Genomic DNA, 21985 nt, shown 5'->3' with positions numbered 1-21985 from the left:
GCCTTAGACGTGTCCTTGATCCAACACAGCTGATTTAAATGGCTAAATCTCCTCAACATGTCGTGAAGTCTCCAGAGGCTGGTAATGAACTAATCTTTGATCCAGGTGTGTTGACACAGGGTGTTTTCTAAAACCTGCAGGAGTTCGACATCCCTGCTTTATACTATTCGCTTAACCTGTTTATACTACAGTGAAAAAAAACATAGTAAATAACTAATAACAAAACTATATAAAAATATTAGATTAATTAGAGATAGTAAATAAGATGCAATACAGAAAATAAGAAATTAAAATAAGCAGAAAAATACTACAATATTAAACAGATACTTTTGTAATTTAAAAACCATGAGAAGCACAGTTAAACACAATAACGCAGCCACAGTGTTTCTGACATTTCAACTACAAGTTGGCTCTGAACCAGAAACGCCTCTGCAGCTGCAGGTTTCTTAATGAAGAGGACTCACTTTAAAAATACACTTTTGTTTGTTACAGAAAACCTGTTCTTATCAAAAGGCAGCTGCAGACTGAGCTTCATGTTATCGAAAATGTGGAGAAAGAGCTACAAACAGAGGCTTTTATTGTGGCGAGAACGTGCAGTTATCAGGGTAATTAAGACCAAAGAAATGTACTCTTTCGTGTTCACGCGCTGCTTGAGGGCGTGACTGACTGTAAAAGCGTGCTTACAGAGAAAGATGGTATTAGTGGGAGCGTAACTTCCTCCTCCTGTTTCCTGCTGCTGCACAGATTTTCATTTCACATATTCGGCCTTCTGACTTGATTTAAGAAAGGGTCAGACGTGCAAACCGGGATAAAGCATGCGTGCATGTTTCAGTAACATTCTGCAGAAATGACACTTACACCGAGCTGGTACTGGTAGCCTGCTCAAACGCCTCCCTGGGGAGCTTGAGCACCCGCTTCCTCTTACCTGAAAACAAACACAAAACAACACGAGAAGCTGTGAGAGTCAGTTTGAAATAAAACACACCAGGAGACGTCGTCAGAACCACTGACTACAACTGGGGAGTATTTGACACAGCTTGATGATTCGAGCCACACTGACCGCCAGCATTAATGGTACAAGTTAACTGTGGAGCTGCTCAGATACAACAGGGCAGCTGTGCATGTGCAGCTCTGCACGAACGAGGAGAAAGGAGGCCGAGGGAGACGGACACCGGGGAGTCTATTTCTGTCTCAGAACAGCAAAAGCTTTTTTTCCCCCCAAACTAATTGTTGACAAGCAAAACCTATCCATTATCTTCCAATTATCCAAAGTTAGGCTGCTGTGGCAGCAGGCTCAGCAGGGCGTTCTAGACGTCCTTGTCCCCAGCAGCACTTTGCAGTTCCTGCTGGCGTCTCCTCCCAGCTGGGCGTGCCCCAAACCACCTCAATTGGCTCTTTTAAACATGAATGAGCAGCGGCTCTGCTCCGAGCTCCCTCAGCATGTCTGAGTGCCCTCACTCCGTCACCCCGAAGCTCGTCCTGCTCGTCCTGCTCGTGCCTGCGACCCTATTCTTTTGGTGACTACCCGGAGCTCACAGGTTACAGTAGGGCTGCACGATTTTGCATAAAATGAGAATCACGATTTTTTTGCTTAGAATTGAGATCACGATTCTCTCACGATTTTCTTTTCCAGTATAAATATTTCTTGCACTTATTAACTGCACATCAACTTCGTAACAGTTGAGACTGAACATAAAAACAATAAATAAACATAAAAACAACAAATGTCTCACATTTTGTCGTTGCCGCAAAATGTTGTACTGCTTGAAATTGCGTCTCCACCGTTGCTCGACGCTGCGTGTATAGAGCAGGTAGTGCAACAATAGAAAAATAGTTGCGGGACGGCACTGTGTAGCGTTTGTCTAGGTGTTGATCGTTTTCCTAAATCCCTCGTTTTGCACAGTGTTGATGGAGCCATATCTTTGGTCAGGTGATAAGTAATAGCCTCCGTAATTTCTTTGTGCCTGCGGGAGTTCGACGGGTTTAGGGAAGCGCTGTATAAGGTTCCCGTTATTGATGTTTGGGTGGTTGACCGGGACGGATTTTCTCCTGTCACTTTCTCGTCATCCCTGACGTGCTCTCCGTTGTTTTTTCCTGCTAATTTTAGCAGCCAGCTTCTGTATCACGTGGTATAAGGCTCCGCCCTTGTCATTTGTTGAGCAGGAAGAGTGAGCGCTTGTTTTCATGCAGATTACGTCCCGGATCAAAATGCGGTACAATCGTCGTCTTTTTTTTTTTTTTTTAAATCGTTGTCATTTGGAAATGAGATCGCACATAAGTATGAATCGAGATCACGATTTTCTAACGATTAATCGTGCAGCCCTAGGTTACAGGCTCTCATCACCACAGCAGTCCAGTACAAGCTCATTACTGCTGGCTCAGCAACAATCCACCAGCCTGCCACCTCTCAGCCTTCTCAGCATTCCTGAAAATTCTGAGATGAAGTGATTTCAATGAATTTATCCTCAGTGGTCCCACCTGGAGGATGACCAACTTCATGAGAAATTTGGTTTTAATTCACTTAATGGATTGTTTGTTTGGATCACGTTTCACTTAGAGATTTTTGATTAATGAAACTCAAAATGGTGAAAATCTTTCCAACTTTGTTGCGACACAGAGCTGAAATGTGGAAGCAACGATTTATTCATCGTCTACCTGACCTGTCTGCCGGTGCAGAGGTTAGCTCCTTGAACTGGTTTGTGGGTTGCCAAGATGTGGGTTGAAACTACACAATCTGGCAACATTGTATATGTATTTGAGTTGTTCATAATAAAGTCTGAGAGTCATACAAATGACTACATTTTCCCTGCAATGACTGCAAAACTGTGAGATTGTCTTAAAACGTAAAACTTCTCTGTTCACAATACAAACAAATATCAAAGATCTGTGACGAATCTTTCGACGCTTCTAGAAGCAAAAAGCTCAAGATGACATTTTTGGTTGAATTACAGTAAATCACATATCTGCTGCAACTCCCTGTATTTGTGCAAACTTGTGCAAGCTCAGAGCAGACTCATGAGGATGGGTTCACTGGCAGTGGAGCGTACCCCAAGATGAAAGCATACTTAACTTCTTAACATAGCTCAGGATGAGAGATCATCATCATCATCATCCTCGGCCTTTGTTTTCCCCCCTTCGGCAACACCAGAGCGCTCGCTCTGCAAACCTGATTATGTGCATTTTTCTGTCCATTCAGCCGACGTGCAGCTGTCAAATCTCAACAACATTCACCTGCATATATCTGCGCTCCAGGATGATCAACTGTTCAAACACAGATGACCTGATACTTCCACTGAAAAGCCAGAAACGCCCACTGATGCAAAAGGGACCGAAAGATCCCGCCGTTAGCACTCCCTGACCTGGGCTGGTCGATCTACACCGCGGTGCTTTACGTCTGCATTTTTCCATTTTCTGCTGATGCAGCATCTTATCCGTTCTCACGCTTGGAGGCAGTGGGTGAATCCGGATCCTAACTGACACTGAGACACAAGAGATCTGGGAGCCCAGGTGTGCTTGCTCCATGTGGAGATGCTACACTGACAGTTTAACGGCCAGACGCCTCGGTAATGAGCGCACTCGAGCGTGTCGATGCTCTCCTCGTCTGCTGGTAGCAACTGGCTCCAACCTCCTCAGACTGGCTCAGCAGCTTAGCCCAGACAGAGTTTGCTCATCGTCAGATTCATTTCCTGACGGGTCTTAGGGGGAAGAAATGGATAGATATTGAGCCTCTGCTCACCCCCATCAGCCTGCTTTACAAAAAGCAAAACCATGCAGTTTACACCCACATGCAGGTCTGACCTTTGGTGTGAGACACCTGCAGCTCAAAACAAATGAGAGGAAACCCTGGTGTCTGTGCATGTTCAACGGGCCAGGAAGTGACCCACTAATATCCACATTTGCATGTCTGAAAATAAGTCAGAAACTTTGCTCTACAATTTCACATCATACAGAGTAAATTGTCGGGTAAATTTGACCACAATAAAGACCAAATATGGGTCAGATTACTGTCGAGTCCCAGTAATGAAAATAACCTGCGGTGAATAAACATTAACAGGAGCTGAAGTTTAGCTCGTTGTTTCCAGCTGTCGTGTGGATCCTGCTGCAAACACACATTTATGTGCATTCACTAAACTCACACCGCTGTAAGCTAATGAACTATGACAAATTCCTGATACGTGAATGCTGGACTGCGACAAGTGAGCAGTCGCACGCAGAAAAGTCTCAAATCTGCCGTTAAATCGTTTGTTAACAGTCAGTTTAGTTTTTTTATTTCATTATAATTTATTAGGGGTGGGGGAAAAAATCGATACTGTGTAGCATGGTGATATTTTGTTTGCTAATAATGTATCGATACAGGGACAGCAGAAATCGATATTTTGTTACAAAAAAGGTTTTTGTGCTCTGACTTCAGAGCATGTTGATCCTTTTTCTGAGCAAGAATCCTGACATTCCTTCACTGTCCAAATGTGTTTAACTTGTTTATGGCAGCAATAAACATGACAGTTTACTTATTTTAATTTAAGACATGTTTTATTTTAATTAAGTTTAAAACTTTTTTATTTAATGTAAAATTATATTTTGTTTTAATTTACTTTCAAATTCTTCAGTTGCTGAAGGGGCTGCATAGTTTTCATAAACTGCATAGTTCAGAATAGCTATAATTGTACCAGATGGTTGATTCAGTTAAGTTGGACTAGACTGTAATACAAACCGTTCAGTTTGTCAACAATCAAACTGAAATGAGAGAAAGACTGAGTGTGAGACTTTGATATTAGAGAAAATGAATATTGATAAAGTTTACCTTTATGTACAGAATCTGAATATCGCAAAATATTTTAAAAAATTGCAATAATATCGTATCGTGCGCTAAGTATTGTGATAATATCGTATCGTGGGATGTATGGTGATTCCCACCTCTATAATTTATAACTGGTAACAGAGTGAATGAATCCACTGTATGAACATGTGAAAGAAGCACTAAGAAGCACTTAGATCAGCGGTCCCCAACCCCCGGGCCTCGGACCGGTCCGTGAGTCGTTTGGTACCGGGCCGCGAGAGTTGAGGCTCAGGTGTGGAATGTATAGTTTTCAGGGTTTTTATCGGTTTTCAGCGTTATTTTGTTATCGTTTTTATCGTTTACTCGGTTTTCCTTGGTCTTTTCATGTGTGTTATGAATAAATCTTCTTTTTTTTTTGGTACCGGTACTAGTTTTATTTTGTTGTATTTATCCGCGACACCTTAAAGGCCGGTCCATGAAAATATTGACGGGCATAAAACGGTCCGTGGCGCAAAAAAAGTTGGAGACCGCTGACTTAGAGTAGAAAAGCACTAAATAAGTAAACTACAGCTCCATAATAGATGGCTGTAGTTTCTGAGAGATCATCGTCTCATTTTAGAGCCTCTTCATCACCTTCACCTTAAAAAAAATAACAAGACTTGTAATTGACCACTCGTTAGCCAATGAATGTGTGGTTTCACAACACAAACCCTCCATTTTCAAATATTTTCAGAATGGATTTTTGTTTTAATGAACCAAAATGAGTAACTGGAACCGGAAACTGGGCAGGAAACGACCAGAAGCCTTTTTGCAACCACAGCAATCAGATAGAACGCAGCTTTGATGCACTTCCACGCAGGCTTCCTTTTTCTGACCCCGAAGCTACGTCCACGTTTTATTCTGTCCTTGCGATAAACACGTGTGTCTGTACTGTTCTTCATCTGGGCTGTGAGTTTCATCAAACTGACAAAACAACAGCTGTTTGAGCTCAACATGTCATTTCAGTTTGTTCTTTATTAATCTAAAGACACTTTTGCTCATTTCAGTGTGTATGGACACATTTCTATGTGGCAACAGGTAGTCTATAATGCACATTACACACATGCACACACAATAATTACACAGCCATATATCCAACAGGCTATATCATGTGCAGACAGCATCCTGGAGGTTGAAATGAGGAATCGTCCTTGTCCTGTTTCTTTATCATGAACATGTGGAGAGCACAGACATGTCTGTAGATCTTGCGTAATTCCTTCCTTCCTGTACTCGTAATGATTTTTGGGTTTTTTCTCACTCATAGAGGTTTACACCCACATGTGTATGCGTAATGCTGAAGAAAGCCACGTGCTGTATGCACAACAGCGAGTGCTGAAAGTCTTATTAATAGTCTAATGACAAAGTTAGCACATTTTATTGTAAGTGGCTGCGGTCAGAAAGCAACACTGTGCAGCTCCCAAAGACACAGTCGTCGTTCACACTTCTGGCATGTTGAAAGTCATATGTGAATGAGACGTGCACGGACTGGTTAAGGTTTCTTAAACAGTCAAACTATCACAGAAAAATGGCCACGGTGCTCATTGAGCCACAAAATGACCCGCTCTCATTCCACGTCAAACACAGCTGCCGATCTGCAGGCCCCGCTGCAGCACGATTAGATGCATAGGAAAATCTGACACATGGGTTAACCGTTCTTCATGTTGTGAATGGACACTAGGGCTGCCACAAACGATTATTTTGATAGTCGACTAGTCACCGATTATTTTTGCGATTAGTCAACTAATCACATCATCATCCATTGGACGTAAAACGTACAGCTTATTGCACCAGCAGCATCTGCTCTTATATATCTATCATTAGCTTACAGCTTTAAGTGTTTAAGGTATGTGCTAACTAAAAATAAAGACAAGATGATAGTTTATTAAATTTTAATGAGGTTTGCAGATTGTTTCGGTGAAGTTTAATAAACTCCTTGCTATCTAAAATATAACAGGACACCGGAGTAAATTCTCGAGCATCTCACACTTCTGATAATCAGCTGTCTGCTTGACGTTTATTCAGCTGTGTAAAAACTTTAACTTTAATCTCAGCCAAACCGATTTACTCAGGAACAAATAAAATACTGAAAAAAAGCCAAACAATAACATTTTTAAGTTATCTAAGTGACTTATATATCATGTTTAACCTGAGTAGCGAAAGACGGCGGTGGGTTTGAAAACGATTTACCAGGAGTCCGGTGTTCTCACGGCTCTAGTTAGCCTAGCCCCCGGCTAGCTATCGAGCTAGTGGCTAACAGACGTCTCCGAAAACGTCGGAGTGCTTTTGAAAATATGTGGTGTCTTGATAAACTGAGCAGATATTTGAGGTTTACACAGCTACATTCTCGCCTAAAAATATGTTAAACGTTTATTTTGTGACCCAGAAAGAATAATAAGAGTAATATTAAAACTAACTAGCTGCCGCCATTGTTGACAACTGAGCAGGGCGCTATGAATTCTGGGACACAGCTTCTTCTTCTTCGGGGTTTAACGGCCGCTGGCATCCTTGTACATGCAGTGCTGCCATCTTCTGTTTCAGTCCGTTATTACACTCTTAAATCCTACTACTTATTCCTGCGTCTTTTGGGATCTTACAAAGCTTCAAACGACGTGTCGACTATTTTAATAGTTGACGTAATCGTGACAGCCCTAATGGACACATTTAACTCAAACCACAACCTCTTCTCAAAGTTGACCCGTGAGTTTTGGCCCCAAAACCAAACTCAGCTGTTAGTGAAAGCAAAAGTAGATAAGCAAGTGAAAATGAAAGTAAACGGTGGCTGAAACAGGAAAAGAAGAGCGGTCTGAGTTCACTGTCTTGTGATTTATCACTGCCATATCACAAGGCCCATAATATGTCCTTTTAAACAAGTTTCAAACCTGACAATGATGTTTACAGATAAACCTAAAAAAAAACCCACATTTTATTGATGATTCTTATCATAAGGTGCTGCCAAATTTTACATATGGTGACTGATATTGTGGGACCTTATGTAATGTATGTGCTTAATTTAACCATTGCTCAGACTACACTGCTGCTGCTTATCGCCCGCATTTGGGGGCAAAATTCAACCCCAATCTTAAAATACAAACTTCAGATCCTAAATTTGAACATGTTCCTTTAGACCCTCAGAGACAACAACAGACAGAACAATTAAGAAAGTGGGTGAAACTGTAGTTTTTCTGTGTGTATAACTCGGCAGAGACAGAGCTCATTCAAATGTATTGCAAAAAACTGTCATTAATAAATTTATGAGGACACAAAAGCATGAAGGCTGCTTGTCAAAGGGTAATCAAACCACAGCGTTTGCAGCCAGGCAGTCATGTTGGATCTGCTTGCGTACTTCCCTGTGAATGGATGGATGGATTGGAGCAGCTGATGCGCGCTCAAAGGTAACATTTAAGGAAACCACAGAGTCTGCTGCCCTTTGATGTCGTGACATGTTATTTAAAGGAAAACTCAAGGTGTGGCTCTTCAAAAAGCTGACGAGCACTGCCAGAGCAATTACTCGGATATCTCACATTGCTATCCTGAGATAACACACACACAAGTGACTGTGAGCGGATCTGTAATTAAAAAAAATAATAAATAAAAAAGCTTAAGTCAGATCAAACACACAAACACACTCCTGTGTACCCACATTTTGTCCTAACAGGGTGTGATGCTGCTGTGCTATGCGGCCCTCCACCGGTGGCCTCTTGCTGCCGGCCTCCTGGTCTCCACTTTCCAAAGATGCTTTGTTACACCAAAATGTCACTTTGAGCCCCTCCTACGTGCATTTACACAGACAACAATAGCAACTGGAAACCAGCACTGTGCTAACAACTCACGCTGAAGACCAGAAAACGCTCATAGAGATGACACCTGCACGGAGTCTGCACAACACACAAGCAACAGCCTTGTAGAGACATACTTAAGTATGTTTTCAATGTGCGTTAACAAGTCTGGTGGGTCTCTGGCAGCCAAGACAGCTTCAGGAAATACTTCATTCCTGGCAGGAATTTTAGGTATTAGTCAAAGAATTCTTGTTTAAAAGCTTCAAATGAGTTCCACTCCTGAAAAAAAACACAGCCAGTGTGTTTCAGTAGCTTTTAGCACACCAGGAGACAATTATGTTTTATTAAAGTGGTTTATCACATTAGCAACTAAACAAATCCCCCTTTTCCCCCAAATACTTGCATAGATAATTACAGGAATGTTGCACAATCCCCATAAACAATTCGTATCAATGGTGCTGTGAAGTGAACTGCAGTGTAGTATAAAGCTGGTATCCTCTGCTATTATATTCCTCTGTATCTAATGTATATCTCCAACAGCAGACAGACCAGTGTAGATACTGTACACCTGAGTATCAGCAAAATAACAACAACTGTACCTGTATATTAACTGTATAGCCGAAACTACAGCTAGCTGGCTAACCGTTCCCTTAGCAGCCACTCCAAATGTTAGCTTCAAATCTCTGCTTTGTTACAGTCTATGAACTGTTTGATATTACACTGAGATAAGTATCAGAGTTTTGGGAAGCTAGTCACCTACCATTCCCCCATATATGATTTTGTTTGTGATATGTTAGCAAGTAAGATATAAATAGTGAGCTAACTGCAACTTAGCTAAGCTACAGAAACAGCTAATGGGTAGTTCATAACGATTAAGCAGTGGACAATGGAGATAAGCGCTGGCATAAATTAGGGGATTTCTTCCCTTCACAAAGTATTTTACTTAATGGGATAGCGTGCACGTTACCTTAAGATCAGATAGAAGAAAGACAGCTTAGGAGGGTATTTGACCCAAAAACCAAACAATCCTTTTAGGAATCAAATAGTAGCCATTAGTATGGCTTGCCAATAGTAGTCATTCAGTCAAACAGGCTTCATTAGATAAAACACTTTTATTCTGGTTTATGTTAGCTAAACCTGTCTGCAACATCCGTTGATGCTTATCACAGCAGCTACCTGGCTAATCTTAGCCTTCCTCCTGAAATAGTGAGGACTGCATTTACTGGATATATTGTAAAACATGCCTTAGTTTATTCACCTGATAAGAAACATAGCACAGGCAAGTTACCAAGAGCACGAAATGCCAAAGATGCTCCCACTGGGGGGGGGAGGGACTGTAGTTATAGTATTTCTAACAGAGACCACATGGTTATTATGGATATGGTTATACAGCACAAGCTATTGTAGAATAAGTTAAGTGTCAATCACATGCCTAGAGACCTGGTGCCAACAATCTGGAAACAACCAGTCTACCAGTCAATTGCTGGTGTGCAAGGTTGCAAGGAGACAGACAGTGTCACAACTTTTAACAACTTTGGTTGTTAACAAATGGACAGCGACTTGTCTGCAATTGCTCAAACACCTGTACTGCACCTGAAAGGTTTCGTGCAAACTGAAAAAGAAGAATGTCTTTTTAAAAGTAAAAGTTCCACCTTTGTAAATATGTTACAATATTAGCACAACCTTTCCTTTGAAGGGGAACATTCTACCCTTCCAACTTTAAAGTTTCACTACATCTCAGAGAGTAAATGGCGAGTGTTTCCAGACGCGTTGGCATCCTCTACACAAATGGTAGGCAACCAAACGAATCGCACTGAGATTTGTGGTGATTTCACCTGGCAACAGCCAGAAACCTCCAGGAACCAATCACCAGCCGGTCAGGAAATACACTTTTTTTTCCTAAAAAACTACCGGTTACCGGGAGGTCACCAACCAGTCTCGAGGCCTGTATGACTGAGATCTTAATAAACTGTGCTCAGAAAGGAGGAACAGATAAAAATACAACAGAGGAAAATCCTAAATTTGATGTAACAAATACATCAATTAATGAAGCATATTCACAAATTCAGTCCTTTTATAGAAGCTCAGATTTACCGGCTTTTGCTCTGCGCTCACAGCAGAATAAAAATAAACATGTAATTTCTCTTTGCCTCGCTTTAACACATCAGTCCATTGATGAAGATCCAAAGATCCCTCCATGTCTACATTTTACCGGAATATACAATGTTTACAGTATATTGTAAAGAAACTACAAAAAGAAATACAGCATTAAAGCATGAATGAATCAAACCATCCACTTGACAACTGCCACTGTTTTTTCTCCATCTTAACATCAGCTGGCATACTAAAACAGCATTCAAAGAGAGTGCTACCTGGACAAGGCCAAAAGATATTTAAGAAGATAAAGTGATATTTATACGATGGAGAGATTTGAGACGCCAAAGCACGACTGCTAATTTGCCACAAATGCTTCTCGCTAGCTGACTGGAATGACTACAAAAACTCCACTTCCTGCTGTTACAGTAACTTCACACTGAGTGCAACACAAACAATGAAAGCTGACAGGACATGGACCATTTCATTTCAATAGTTTAACGCTGTTTTTAATTATTATTACTTGCAAAAGATTTGTGAATGCAAATTTAAACCTGACAGGAAGAAAAGATACGATCATACACAACACTAGTGTTTCCCTTTAGGAGAAATGGGTGGATTCTATCACTATTCAAAAAAGATGCAACATGATAAACAATCAGTTTAAGCACTAAACACAGTCAAAGAAACCACAGCAGAACAGAAGTAATGAGTTCATATTTAACTTTTGCGTAAAAGGCCAAGAGCACTTTTTAACATAATATTCTCTATAGGTGAGAACAAGAACCGGGAATAACAACAACTCATCCGTGCTTCTCAGCCTGATGGAACTTGAATTGGATTTAAAAGGTAACCTGGTAACAAACAAATAAAAACACAACCTCTGTAGCGGAAGTAACGACAAGTTCCACATTAAGAGAAAGGAAAGATTAGCACTGTTGTATGCATTAAGCAGACCTGGAAGTTTGTCAGATGATTGACCTCAGTGTCAGGACAAAAGCCTCACTGCGTGATCACACTGAAGCGACAGCATCCTTTTTCCTCCACAAGTGAAAAATGCTTCTGCGTTACAGCAGCAAGGAGATCATGAGACAAGAGACAACATGTTCCTCAAAGCCAGGAGACGGCGTAATTCTCCACACTTTTGCGGGAATATTAACATGCATGGCATATTCCAGCAAAATCAGTGGCAACATGCAGCAGGGCCAACATGAACAATAAGGGCAGTAGGTGCAAAATGCATTTTGCATTTTGCATTTTGAGGGCTGCACAGCTCAAAATCTGCTGCAACTCTGATGAGAAATGACAAGAAGAGAGGAGCAAACAGAGGTGTAGGAAAGAAGCAGAGAGGAGGTGGTGGAGGGTTGGAGGGCCAGAGCATTATGTAATCTCTGTGGCTGGAAGGAAAATGCACAAGCTCGGCTTTGTAACAAAATACAAGACCACATCCTTAAATTATGCTTCAAGTAAGGATGTTATAGCGCCAAAAATTGACAATCAGCAATTTCACAATTTTTGCTACGTTCTTCAAGTAAAAGGACAAATGAGGGAAATGAATTTAAACGAGAGACCTGCTCATTGGCAAGTCTCTCGTTTAAATTTACATCTACCAGAAGAGATTCAGACGCTTCTCGTCACACTGCAACTTTTTATACCCCATCGTTTAAGGGCCACGCCTTGATATCTTGGTTATGTAACGTAACCCCAGATTCTATGAGTCCAGGCTACCTAACAGTTTACAAATGCTAACACAAAAAAGAAATGCTAACACAAAAGAGAAATGCTAACACAAAGAAAATGCTACGTTACATGGTACACAATATGTTCATGCAGCGTTGTTAGCATTTCCCAGATTACCTGCATCATGAAAGCTGAAGTCTCTGCTAGCTAATGCTAGCTAAGCTGAGTGACTGCTGCTCGTCAAACACATTTCATTGCAATGTTGACCCTGTGCTAACTTGCATATGACAAATAAAACTGGAAACTGAAAACTGAAAACTAAGTTTAGGTTGCACTACAAAGTAGCCCTCAACAGGTCAGTGTTCACTGGCTTCAGATCAGATTTGAAAGTTTACACATACTCCACACAGCTTTGGCATTCATGCAGACAGTTAACGGTAATGCTAACATTACACATATTAACTGTGCTACCTCCTAAAACACTGGATATTGCAATAAAAAATAAAGAGCTTATTTGGTTCACATCCGAAGGCGAGCCAAGCAAGCAGCGTTTCCTATAAAACAGCTCGCTTTGCAGTGGACTTTGGGCTTCTAACCATGCACACACTAGAAAACATTAGCACTCAAGCAAAAACTTTACACATACAGTCCATTTTATTCCAGGTTAAAGAACAAATTGCTGCATAGCGAGAGCTACCACTACCACAGACAGACAATGTAAAGCTAAACCAAAAATCCATGTTAAGGGAAAGTTAAAGGCTTAAAAGCCAGCATGGAAACTGTAATACAGAATTTGGATTGAAAGGAGGAAACAACTCAAACTTATCAGCTCTGAATGCCTCAAAGCTACTTTCTTCCTGCTTTGATGCAGAGTCCTGGTAATTCATTGACTTTGGTGCCGACTTGTGCAAACTACTATATTTCAGTTTGATAGGTAGTGGAGTGGAATTATAACATAGCATAGCATGAGAAACTAAAGTGCTTATAACTCAAGACTGCCCGTCCGTAAAGTACTTGCATAAAAAGGCATTTCAAAGCACACAAGGAAGTGTAGTGAGCAAGCTACAACTATTCTTTCTTCAGATTATGTTACATAACTGACATGCACAACTCCTTTTATTCTTGCTGAGCTCAATATCAAACTTGAACACTGTGGTAGTGGCAGTGTGGGTTAATTAAAAACAGCACTACATATCATTCCCGGTGATTCGCAGCACATGAGCTCAAGTATGCAGTGAAATGCCAGAGGGAGGCCACGGGAGATGAGCGCCTGCACGGAGACACTCCTTGTTCCCACTGAAACCGGCGAGAACAAGGAAGGTGAGTAATTAGATATAACACACGCAATTATCTCCTTCTCAAGAAGCGACGGTGACAAGAGAAGAGCCGAGGGAAACAATGCTTCCAGTTTCTGCCCCACCCAGCATGAGCATGCAACCAGCCTTGCATGTCATGCATGACAGTTTGAGAGCAGGAAAAAAGGAAATAATGCAGAGACGAATGTTTGCAGGAAAGACAGTGCTGCAGAAACAGAGGCAGAGTGCACACAGAAAGCCTCAATGTGTGAGGGCCTGAGGGCTAATGAGCCCGGATGACGGTGGGAACGCATGGTGCCAGCTGCTAACCCACACATGCACTCCGGCTGGAATTCCAACAATCCCAAGAGTTCCTCAATGGAATTCCACAGAGCCAGAGGAAGAGAGATCAATCGCAGAGGGAGGAAGGAAGCAAACAACAAATACTGACACAAGGACAGTAAAAGACAGTAACACAGAGGGGAGGGCGGCTGGTGGCTGGTTTGAAAATAACTCCAGCCAGAGCCACTCGGCTGTTTGTCCCCCCTCCGACCGCTCTGGCAGTTTGTGAGATACTCTACACTTCCAAAGATTGCAGCTCCTTTAGGTTACAGCTGTTGGAACCTTCTTTGGGAATCATGTCGTCACTGGCTCCTGCTACACTTCCTTTGCACTCAGCTCAACCTGAATGATTCGCAGAAAGCAGGGTGTCGACTTCAGGTCACTTCAGAGCACAAATGCTGTTTCAACAGGATGAAACCAGGTCAAATACCTGAGAACAAGACTGCAAGGCCTCCCAAGCACCTAAAGGCTTAAATACGCGGGGACAACAAAGATCTTGCTGGCTTAAACACTTCGCTTTGTGTCTACTTGGCTGGTTTGCCAATAGAGTTGTCCCATGGGGTCAAACTAGCATCACAAGTTTAGATAAAAAACATTTAAAGCTTCTCTTAGACGACTGGAAAGAAAAATGAGTGGACTCTCATCCGAGAAGCTTCTTTGTCCCTTTAATGGACCGTTGACCCACTATCGATCATGTGCCCCATCACACAAATCAAGGTGTGAAAAACGGTGTGAGTCATTATCAGCCAAGATTTCAGGTGAAACCATTGTGAGACCTCGCCTCACCCCATCATGTGACCTATTGAGATCAACTGAGGCAAGATGTGAGCGGGTGTTAAGGCGCCTGGGATCTCAAACCTGGATCGTAGGTGGATTGTATGAGAGGTGAAGCATCTTTAAGAAACTTAAATTAGTTCAGTCGCTTTTCTTTCCAAGCGCATTAGATTACCATGACCTGGATGACTGGCATCTTCCTAGTGCTATTTTTTAATTTGTTACTCAACAAGTTGGAGAATATTTTCACGTGAACAACTACAGACGACATGAATTCAACGTATATCAAAAAATAGATAAATTACTGATGTAGTTGGGAACCAAGATCCTGGACAATCCAGCGGCAAAACCAACCAATGTGCATGTGGATAGATATTCAGTAATTAATTACTGGGCTATTTTTCAAACCAGTAATGACAAACGTATAAGCAAGCATTCAAAATAGCCACAGAAAAGAAAAAAAAATCTCAATTTTTCGAAGTGCTTGTTTTTTTCCACCTTCAAATTCAGTCTAGGGACTAAAATATTACGTAAAACACTGCCCCTCCCTTGAGATACTGTCTAAAAATGTAAATAACATGAGGTTTGAATCCTTTTACTGATCTACAGCCCAGCTTTTTTTTAATCAAGCACTTTTCAGAGTCAAAGTCAAAGCAGCTACATTTTTACAGCAATTCCAAAGTGACTCAAGGCTATTTTAATAATGTACCCACCAGCGGGGAAGCGTGTTGACTGCCTCTTGTACTCATGATGGTCAACAAATAGGTCACCTCCAGAACACTTAAAAAGACTGAGTCACCGATGCGGCATGAACTATAATTTCTGCATCCATACAGTTAATATGGGAGACCGTGTCCTTGCATTAAGCGTCCTTGTAAGATAAACCGAAATTAACATCTTTGACCTGTTTTAGATTACATATGGCTGTTTGTGTTGCTGCTGCAACTGACCAATCGCAATGTTTTGATGTTAAAGCTTTGCAAATTGAGGGAAAATACTAAAATAGGACATGTAATGTGTTGAGATAAAGCCACATAAAGAGAAGACCATGGGGGGTCAAATAAATGACAAACTCTGGGAGTAAATCTGAAGTTATTTAAGTTTTGCCACATTAACTATGGATTAAAATACTTTTCAGATTGGCCTTTCTTTGTAGCCGACACACCGGTAATCCGATTACTTTTTTCAAGTAACGAGTAAAGTAAGGGATTACTATTGCAAAAACGGTAATTAGATTACTTTTACTTTCCCGTAGGAACGCTGCGTTACTGCGTTACTAAAACCGTGATTTTATTTGCGAGAATGTCTCATGACAGTGACGTAAGCGAGTGCGACGTTCGTGACAACAGCTGTGTGCAGATCAACAATGGATCATATATCGAGTGCAGAGAGAGTATGAGCGTGCAGCGTTTAAAGCGTGGAAGTACTTTGAGTTTGATTCCATAAAAAGTGACAAAAACATTAGTGTCCGTTGTGCGTGGGAAGAAAACTTCTTTTTACAGCGAAAAACCCCTAAACTTCCAAACAAGCACCGAGTAGCTACGACGTAATGGGAAACTCACAGAGAAACTCGCGGATTCTTCCACTGACCGCTGCACACCTGCACCAGGGTAACCCTCCGCCTACATCACTCCTGCTTTACAGGTGAAAATAGAGCAACAGGACCGCTAGTCTTTGACTTTATTTATTTTCTGCTGTGTTTTACTTGCATCTATTTGAAAGACTGAGTGTAAACACACACACAAAAAAAAATATTTTATGTGCTGGAATGTGCAGAAAGTTTAAATATTAAACAAATTTCTTCCAGTCAGAGAATGTTGCAGATAATTAAATTTTTTCTTGATGCATAAAGTTAAAAGATTAAAACTAATAAAGTTTTAAAAAGAGACTTTTCCATTTGATTACATTTTGTATGATGATTATGCAGAAAAAGTAGAATTGGGCTGAAAGATCTATCGCTTTATCACCTATTCAGGTTGTAAATCGTGTTTTTAAAAAGTAACTAAGTAACAAATTACTTTTGAAAATAAGTAATCAGTAATTAGTTACTGATTACTTTTTTCAAGTAACTTGACCAACACTGGTTGAGACTGTCCTCAGTAAAATATGATGATTTGATGATTAAACGTGCAAAAATAACCAAACGAGCAAAAGAGAAACATGTTATAACTGTGATTACCTAAATGTTCTGTTAAATCCAGCCACCAAAAAAAATGCATTTTCTTTCTGTATGTGCACAAACATGTAACCAAACATAACCCGGCTGAAATTGTCCTTTTTGTCTGCCGAGGTGCTAACTGCAACCGGTGATGGGACGTTTTATTCAACACAAGTGCTTAAAAAAATAAATGGATAAAAGCTGTTGACTTCTGGGTAATGTCAGCATGAAGAGTACCTTCAGACTGAACTCATACAATTTATACAGGTTTTAAATTCTAGGCAGAGAAAATAGCTGCCAGTAAAACCACTTTTCTACATTGTCGTCTAAACGAGGAGCGAAATGCTGGAGAATAATTAAATTGTCTTCAGGCAGACGTTCGGCATTCAAATCCAGACAGTCACACATCGCCCCGCTGAAGGGGCGAAAGGATGATTTCAAATGCACGGTGTTCAGTGTTTTATGGAGCTGGCATGTAAGCAGGAGGACTGATCATCAATCTTCATATATTTTTCAGGCAATTCTAAATTTAGCAGCACGGACAGAAGAGCTGCAGGTTGGAGTCAAAAAGCCCACGGGTAAACATGCAGCAATCACAAGGAGTACATTAACATCTGCATCCATCTGCACTCGGTTTATTTGCCTTCACTATCTTACAATGCAGAGCTGTGTAATGAGATCCTCGCCCTCATTCTCATCTCGCCTCAGCAAGAAAATCTCAAAGCCTGCTTCCATTGAGACATTTTCTGCACAGCACACACACTCTGGAATATCTCATTATTCTCTACACAACAGGGCTGGAATAAAAAGGAATGATTTGTTGTCTGGATCCAGTGGATCATCTGAACAATGCTCTGAACAACTCTACTGTAACTGCAAGAGGGGGGGAAAAAGCCACTACAGAACTGGAAGCAGACCAACAATCAGTCCGTCGAAACAGCAAATTTAGTATCCGCGCAGCTGAAAACGCAGCCTCCATTTGCATGACAAACGGGACGTTTGTGCAAGGGGTGCGAGGGCCGGCCGGGGCTGCAGGCGGGACACGAGCTGGGAGGGCCGTCACTGTGCACAGCGCACAGCAGTCAGGGTAAAAACCTTGTTGGGCAACATTCAAGTAGAAGCAGCAGCGAGACTTTTAGCCGTGTCAGATCAGAAGGAGAGGCAGCTCAAACCTCATCACAATCTCTTCTTCAGTCAACGTTCGTTTTTCTTAAAACATCTGACTGACCAACATTTAAGAACACGAGTCGTTTCTCTTGGAGAGATGAAACATTTGAATATTCACCTCCCCTAATCATTTGAATCCAGTCTAGAATGCATATGTGAGCAATTTCTGAGCCCCTCCCAGGCAATAATTACAGCTGAAATTACCTCCTGTTTTCCTGCGAAGCTGCCGCTCTCGCTGTAATTTAAATCCCATCCGGAGCCACGTCCTTACATTTCACAGTAAATCTTTCAGTGTTTAGAGAGAGGGGAGACATTTGCTGTGGTAATGTGGGCTCCAGGTAGGCCTTAATGTTCTCTTCAAGTCTCATTTGTTATTCATTAAAAGCAAAGAGGAACATACATTGCATATGAGTGTAGTTCACATATTACTAATGGAAACTAAAGAGAAATGGTTACATAGTTACATATGATACACATCAGTACGTACAAATGAATAACACAGACTCCGGTTCACTTCTGGGGTTCCACAAGGTTCAGCACTGGGCCCCTTTAAACTCTTCATATTGTACACAGGAGGCATTTGTTAAAATTCACTTTATTTTCTGCTGACACTAACTTATGTTGCTCTGGTAAAAGGTCTGGAACAGCTGCGGAATAAAGTGGAAAGGGAACTGAAAGTTTTAAAGAAACTGTGTGGCGTTACTAAAATGTATCAACCCAACACATGGAATAGGGCTGTGCCATATCAAACCATCCACAATAATACTGGTGTAATATTTAGCTTGAGTTGAACTCGTATGACAGGAAGAACAAGCTGTGGATGGAAACTACTGAACACCTGAAGTTATATGAGAGGTCAAAAAGCAAATGGTTAAAAAACTCGGCCCAAGATACGACATCTCAGGTGGAAAGTATAAAATATTTCAATTTTATTATCTCGAGTTACTTTAGCAAGCAGTTGCTTTCTACTTTTACTTAAAATGTCCAGAGAAAACACTACCCAGGGTAGGGCTGTGCGATATGAACCAAATCTCATATCCTGATATAAGACATCTATCGTCCCGTAACGATATAAATCACAAAAATGTAACATTTTCTGTAAATTCTGTGAATCTCGAGCAGCTCGACTTGCGTGAAGTGTTTCCAGCTGCGCGTCATGTACCTGGAGTCGAGTGTTTTAACCGATGCATTAAACGATACATTTTTAGACATAAGTTGTAACGGCCGCCGTTTTCTTTGTGAGTATTTATTACGCGGCGTGCTGCGGGGAAAAGCCTGTTCTAACGTTTGAGTATAAGCTTCATTTTTTTGGACCTGGCGGCTCTTTTTTACTTCTCATCCCTAAACACTCTGCATCCTCTTTCACATGATTCAAGTTTATTTTGAAAAATCTCAACAGGATCTTGAGCTTTATTGTGAAAGATTTATGTGGAAAATAAACAAGCGGACACGCGATGGTTTTACCGTCGTTGTTGCTAACAACAACGCATGAAAACAGTCGCTTGTCCGTCCGTAGTGTGGTTATATTAAATATAAGAGAAAGAGAGAACTTTAAGAAATTAATATAGCCACTACAGTGACCATCAAAACGGTGAAAAAATATTGCCGTAGACAGTTTATTTTGCGACACCACGAAACAAACGATAGCGTAAAACGAAACGATAGACGTTTATATATCGTTATATCGAACAGCCCTAACCCAGGGTACTTGGCTCTACTTTTTCTGCTGCTGGCACATTGGGTAGTTTATCATACTGATGTGTCTGCTGCGACGACCCCTGACAGTCCCTTTAACTTAGTTTGCACTAATAACTGTTGGTTCCTGTGCGCTTCAGTTACCTCTATATCGTCATAAATGGCATTACTACAAATTCTCTTGAAATATCACAACATAAATTATGAGGCTATTGATAGCAAGTAATATTTAGTACCAATAAACGCAACACTGTGATGAAAATGATGAAATATAGTTTATGAAAATAGACTTTTTGGGTGTGATAACCAACCATAAATTATGTTGCAAAGCGTACACATTTACTTCATAGATATTTTTCAATGATTTCTTGCATGCGTGCATATGCACTCCTGCAACAGACAGAATATAAACCTATGAGAAAACGCTGGATTCTCCTGTTTACATAGCAGGTCAGAAAATTCAATACGCACCTCTGAACTCTATTCAGTTCTGTATTTGAGCAGCATTTTGTCTGTTCGAGTCAAAATATCTGTTGGCTCCAAAATCTCTGGTATGAGAATTTGCTTTCACTAGAAATCAGAGCCGTAACAATTATGAAAACCCAAAGATAACCAGCGTACTATGATGTGCAACAAAGTAAATTATAAAAAAAATTTTTTTCAAAGGTCTACATAATTGCTATAGTTGAATTATTACTGCTCTATATTACCCGAGTGTACAAAGCTGCAATAAACAAAATGTATTCTAAGTAAAAGGCCTTTTATTTCATATTAAAATGTATTTTTTCTCATCATTTCCTGATGTATTCATGTCTGAACAGATTTTTACCACAGTAGTTGGTGGAGCTATTTTTAACTCTTTTATACTCAGCTCGGTAATTTCATCGGTCTATAAAAGATCACATTTTGTAATCTGTTTTAATCTAATCACATATGTGACACAGCATGTAAAAAGAAGAACATGAAGAAGAAAGAGCCGCACTTTCCAACATTTCCAAAATCTGTTTTCTTAACTTCACTTTCTGCAAATATCTCTCAAAATTTTGTCTGAAAATGTAGCTTAAGGAACAGCTTTTGATGCATAAAATGCAAATACACAGCACCTCTGCAGCATGAGGTGAAAATACTCGCTCAGCGCAACCATAGACACACACACACACACCTGGGGGCACGACCTGGCCAGCCAGCCAGCAAAATGTGCCCCCGTTAACAATGCTGCCAACTTTCCCGTCTTTAGCTTGTGGCAATAACAGCGTGTGCTCTGTGATCAGCCGAAGGGTTCTTGCAAACCTCAGTGGAGTTTTTAATCAGAAGTTTAATCATTTACAAATGTACTACGAGAGCGTATTTATCTATTAGTATTGATACTAATCCACAGAAAGTCAGAGAAACAACACATCTTTTTAATTTGTTTTGTTTTTAGTTTGAATTTCTTTTAAATGATCGATCTGAGTTTTTACTGTTTTGATGTTTACTGTTTCACACTAAAGGAGAAATATTTGCAGGTCCAAGATGTCAGAAGCCTTGAGCAGATGTTATAATGACTTGTCATCGTGCAGACATCAGTAAATATATTCACCTACTGAGAAAAGCTGCAGAGCGATCACCCAATCATCTCTCAGCTGAAAGGCGACCGAGTGGATGTCATTTTAAATCAAAGACGAGATCTTAACTGGGCCTACATCCCCTTTTCGTGCGACTGCACGTGTGCAGTTTTCTGCTTCTACCGACGTCAATGGATGACAACAGAAACCGACTTCTGCTCTCAGGAAAGTCCCAAACCAACTCATTCATCTACAAAACATAAATAAAACGTGTTGCATTATTCACCGCGTGATAAGCTGGCTGCAACAAGGCAGTTCCTCCGTGTGGGTGGACACTCAACTGGAGCAGATAAACAGGATCTGACCATTAGGGGGGCTCTTGCTCTCTCCTACCTGTTCACCTCCTGTGCAGCCTCTCGGTGCGTGCATGTGTGCGTCTGTTAGAGAGAGAATGCTGCATGTTGTGCAACAAACCAGCCTCGCTTTGCACTTCTTGGAAATCACGGTGAGGGGAGTTTGGGAGAGAAAAAAGGCCCGAGCTGCTCTCACTGCAGCTGTTTGGCTCTTCCTGCGAGCTCCATTCACTGATGATCTTAAAGAGGCTGCAGGGGGGAGGCTGAGCACAGCTCCTCCTCCACCTCCTG

The 21985-nt window shown here is 41.0% G+C and overlaps 1 protein-coding gene and 1 long non-coding RNA gene across 3 annotated transcripts in view; both read right to left on the bottom strand.

Annotated features, from left to right (window-relative positions):
- Positions 1 to 21985, bottom strand: part of LOC146512201 (uncharacterized) — a 106345-nt gene that overhangs the window by 25211 nt on the left and 59149 nt on the right. The window lies entirely within an intron of this gene.
- Positions 1 to 21985, bottom strand: part of map2k6 (mitogen-activated protein kinase kinase 6) — a 42038-nt gene that overhangs the window by 18970 nt on the left and 1083 nt on the right. For both annotated transcript variants that reach the window (XM_085170104.1, XM_085170102.1), the window contains one exon: positions 859 to 925. In XM_085170104.1, coding sequence (XP_085026230.1) covers positions 859 to 925 — 67 coding nt within the window. The remainder of the gene's footprint in view (positions 1 to 858; positions 926 to 21985) is intronic.

Source organism: Neolamprologus multifasciatus, chromosome 8 (assembly GCF_963576455.1).
Source record: "Neolamprologus multifasciatus chromosome 8, fNeoMul1.2, whole genome shotgun sequence".
NCBI classification, from domain to species: Eukaryota; Metazoa; Chordata; class Actinopteri; order Cichliformes; family Cichlidae; genus Neolamprologus; species Neolamprologus multifasciatus.
The sequence above is the reverse complement of the archived record's forward strand: the minus strand, read 5'-3'. Positions and strand labels throughout refer to the sequence as shown.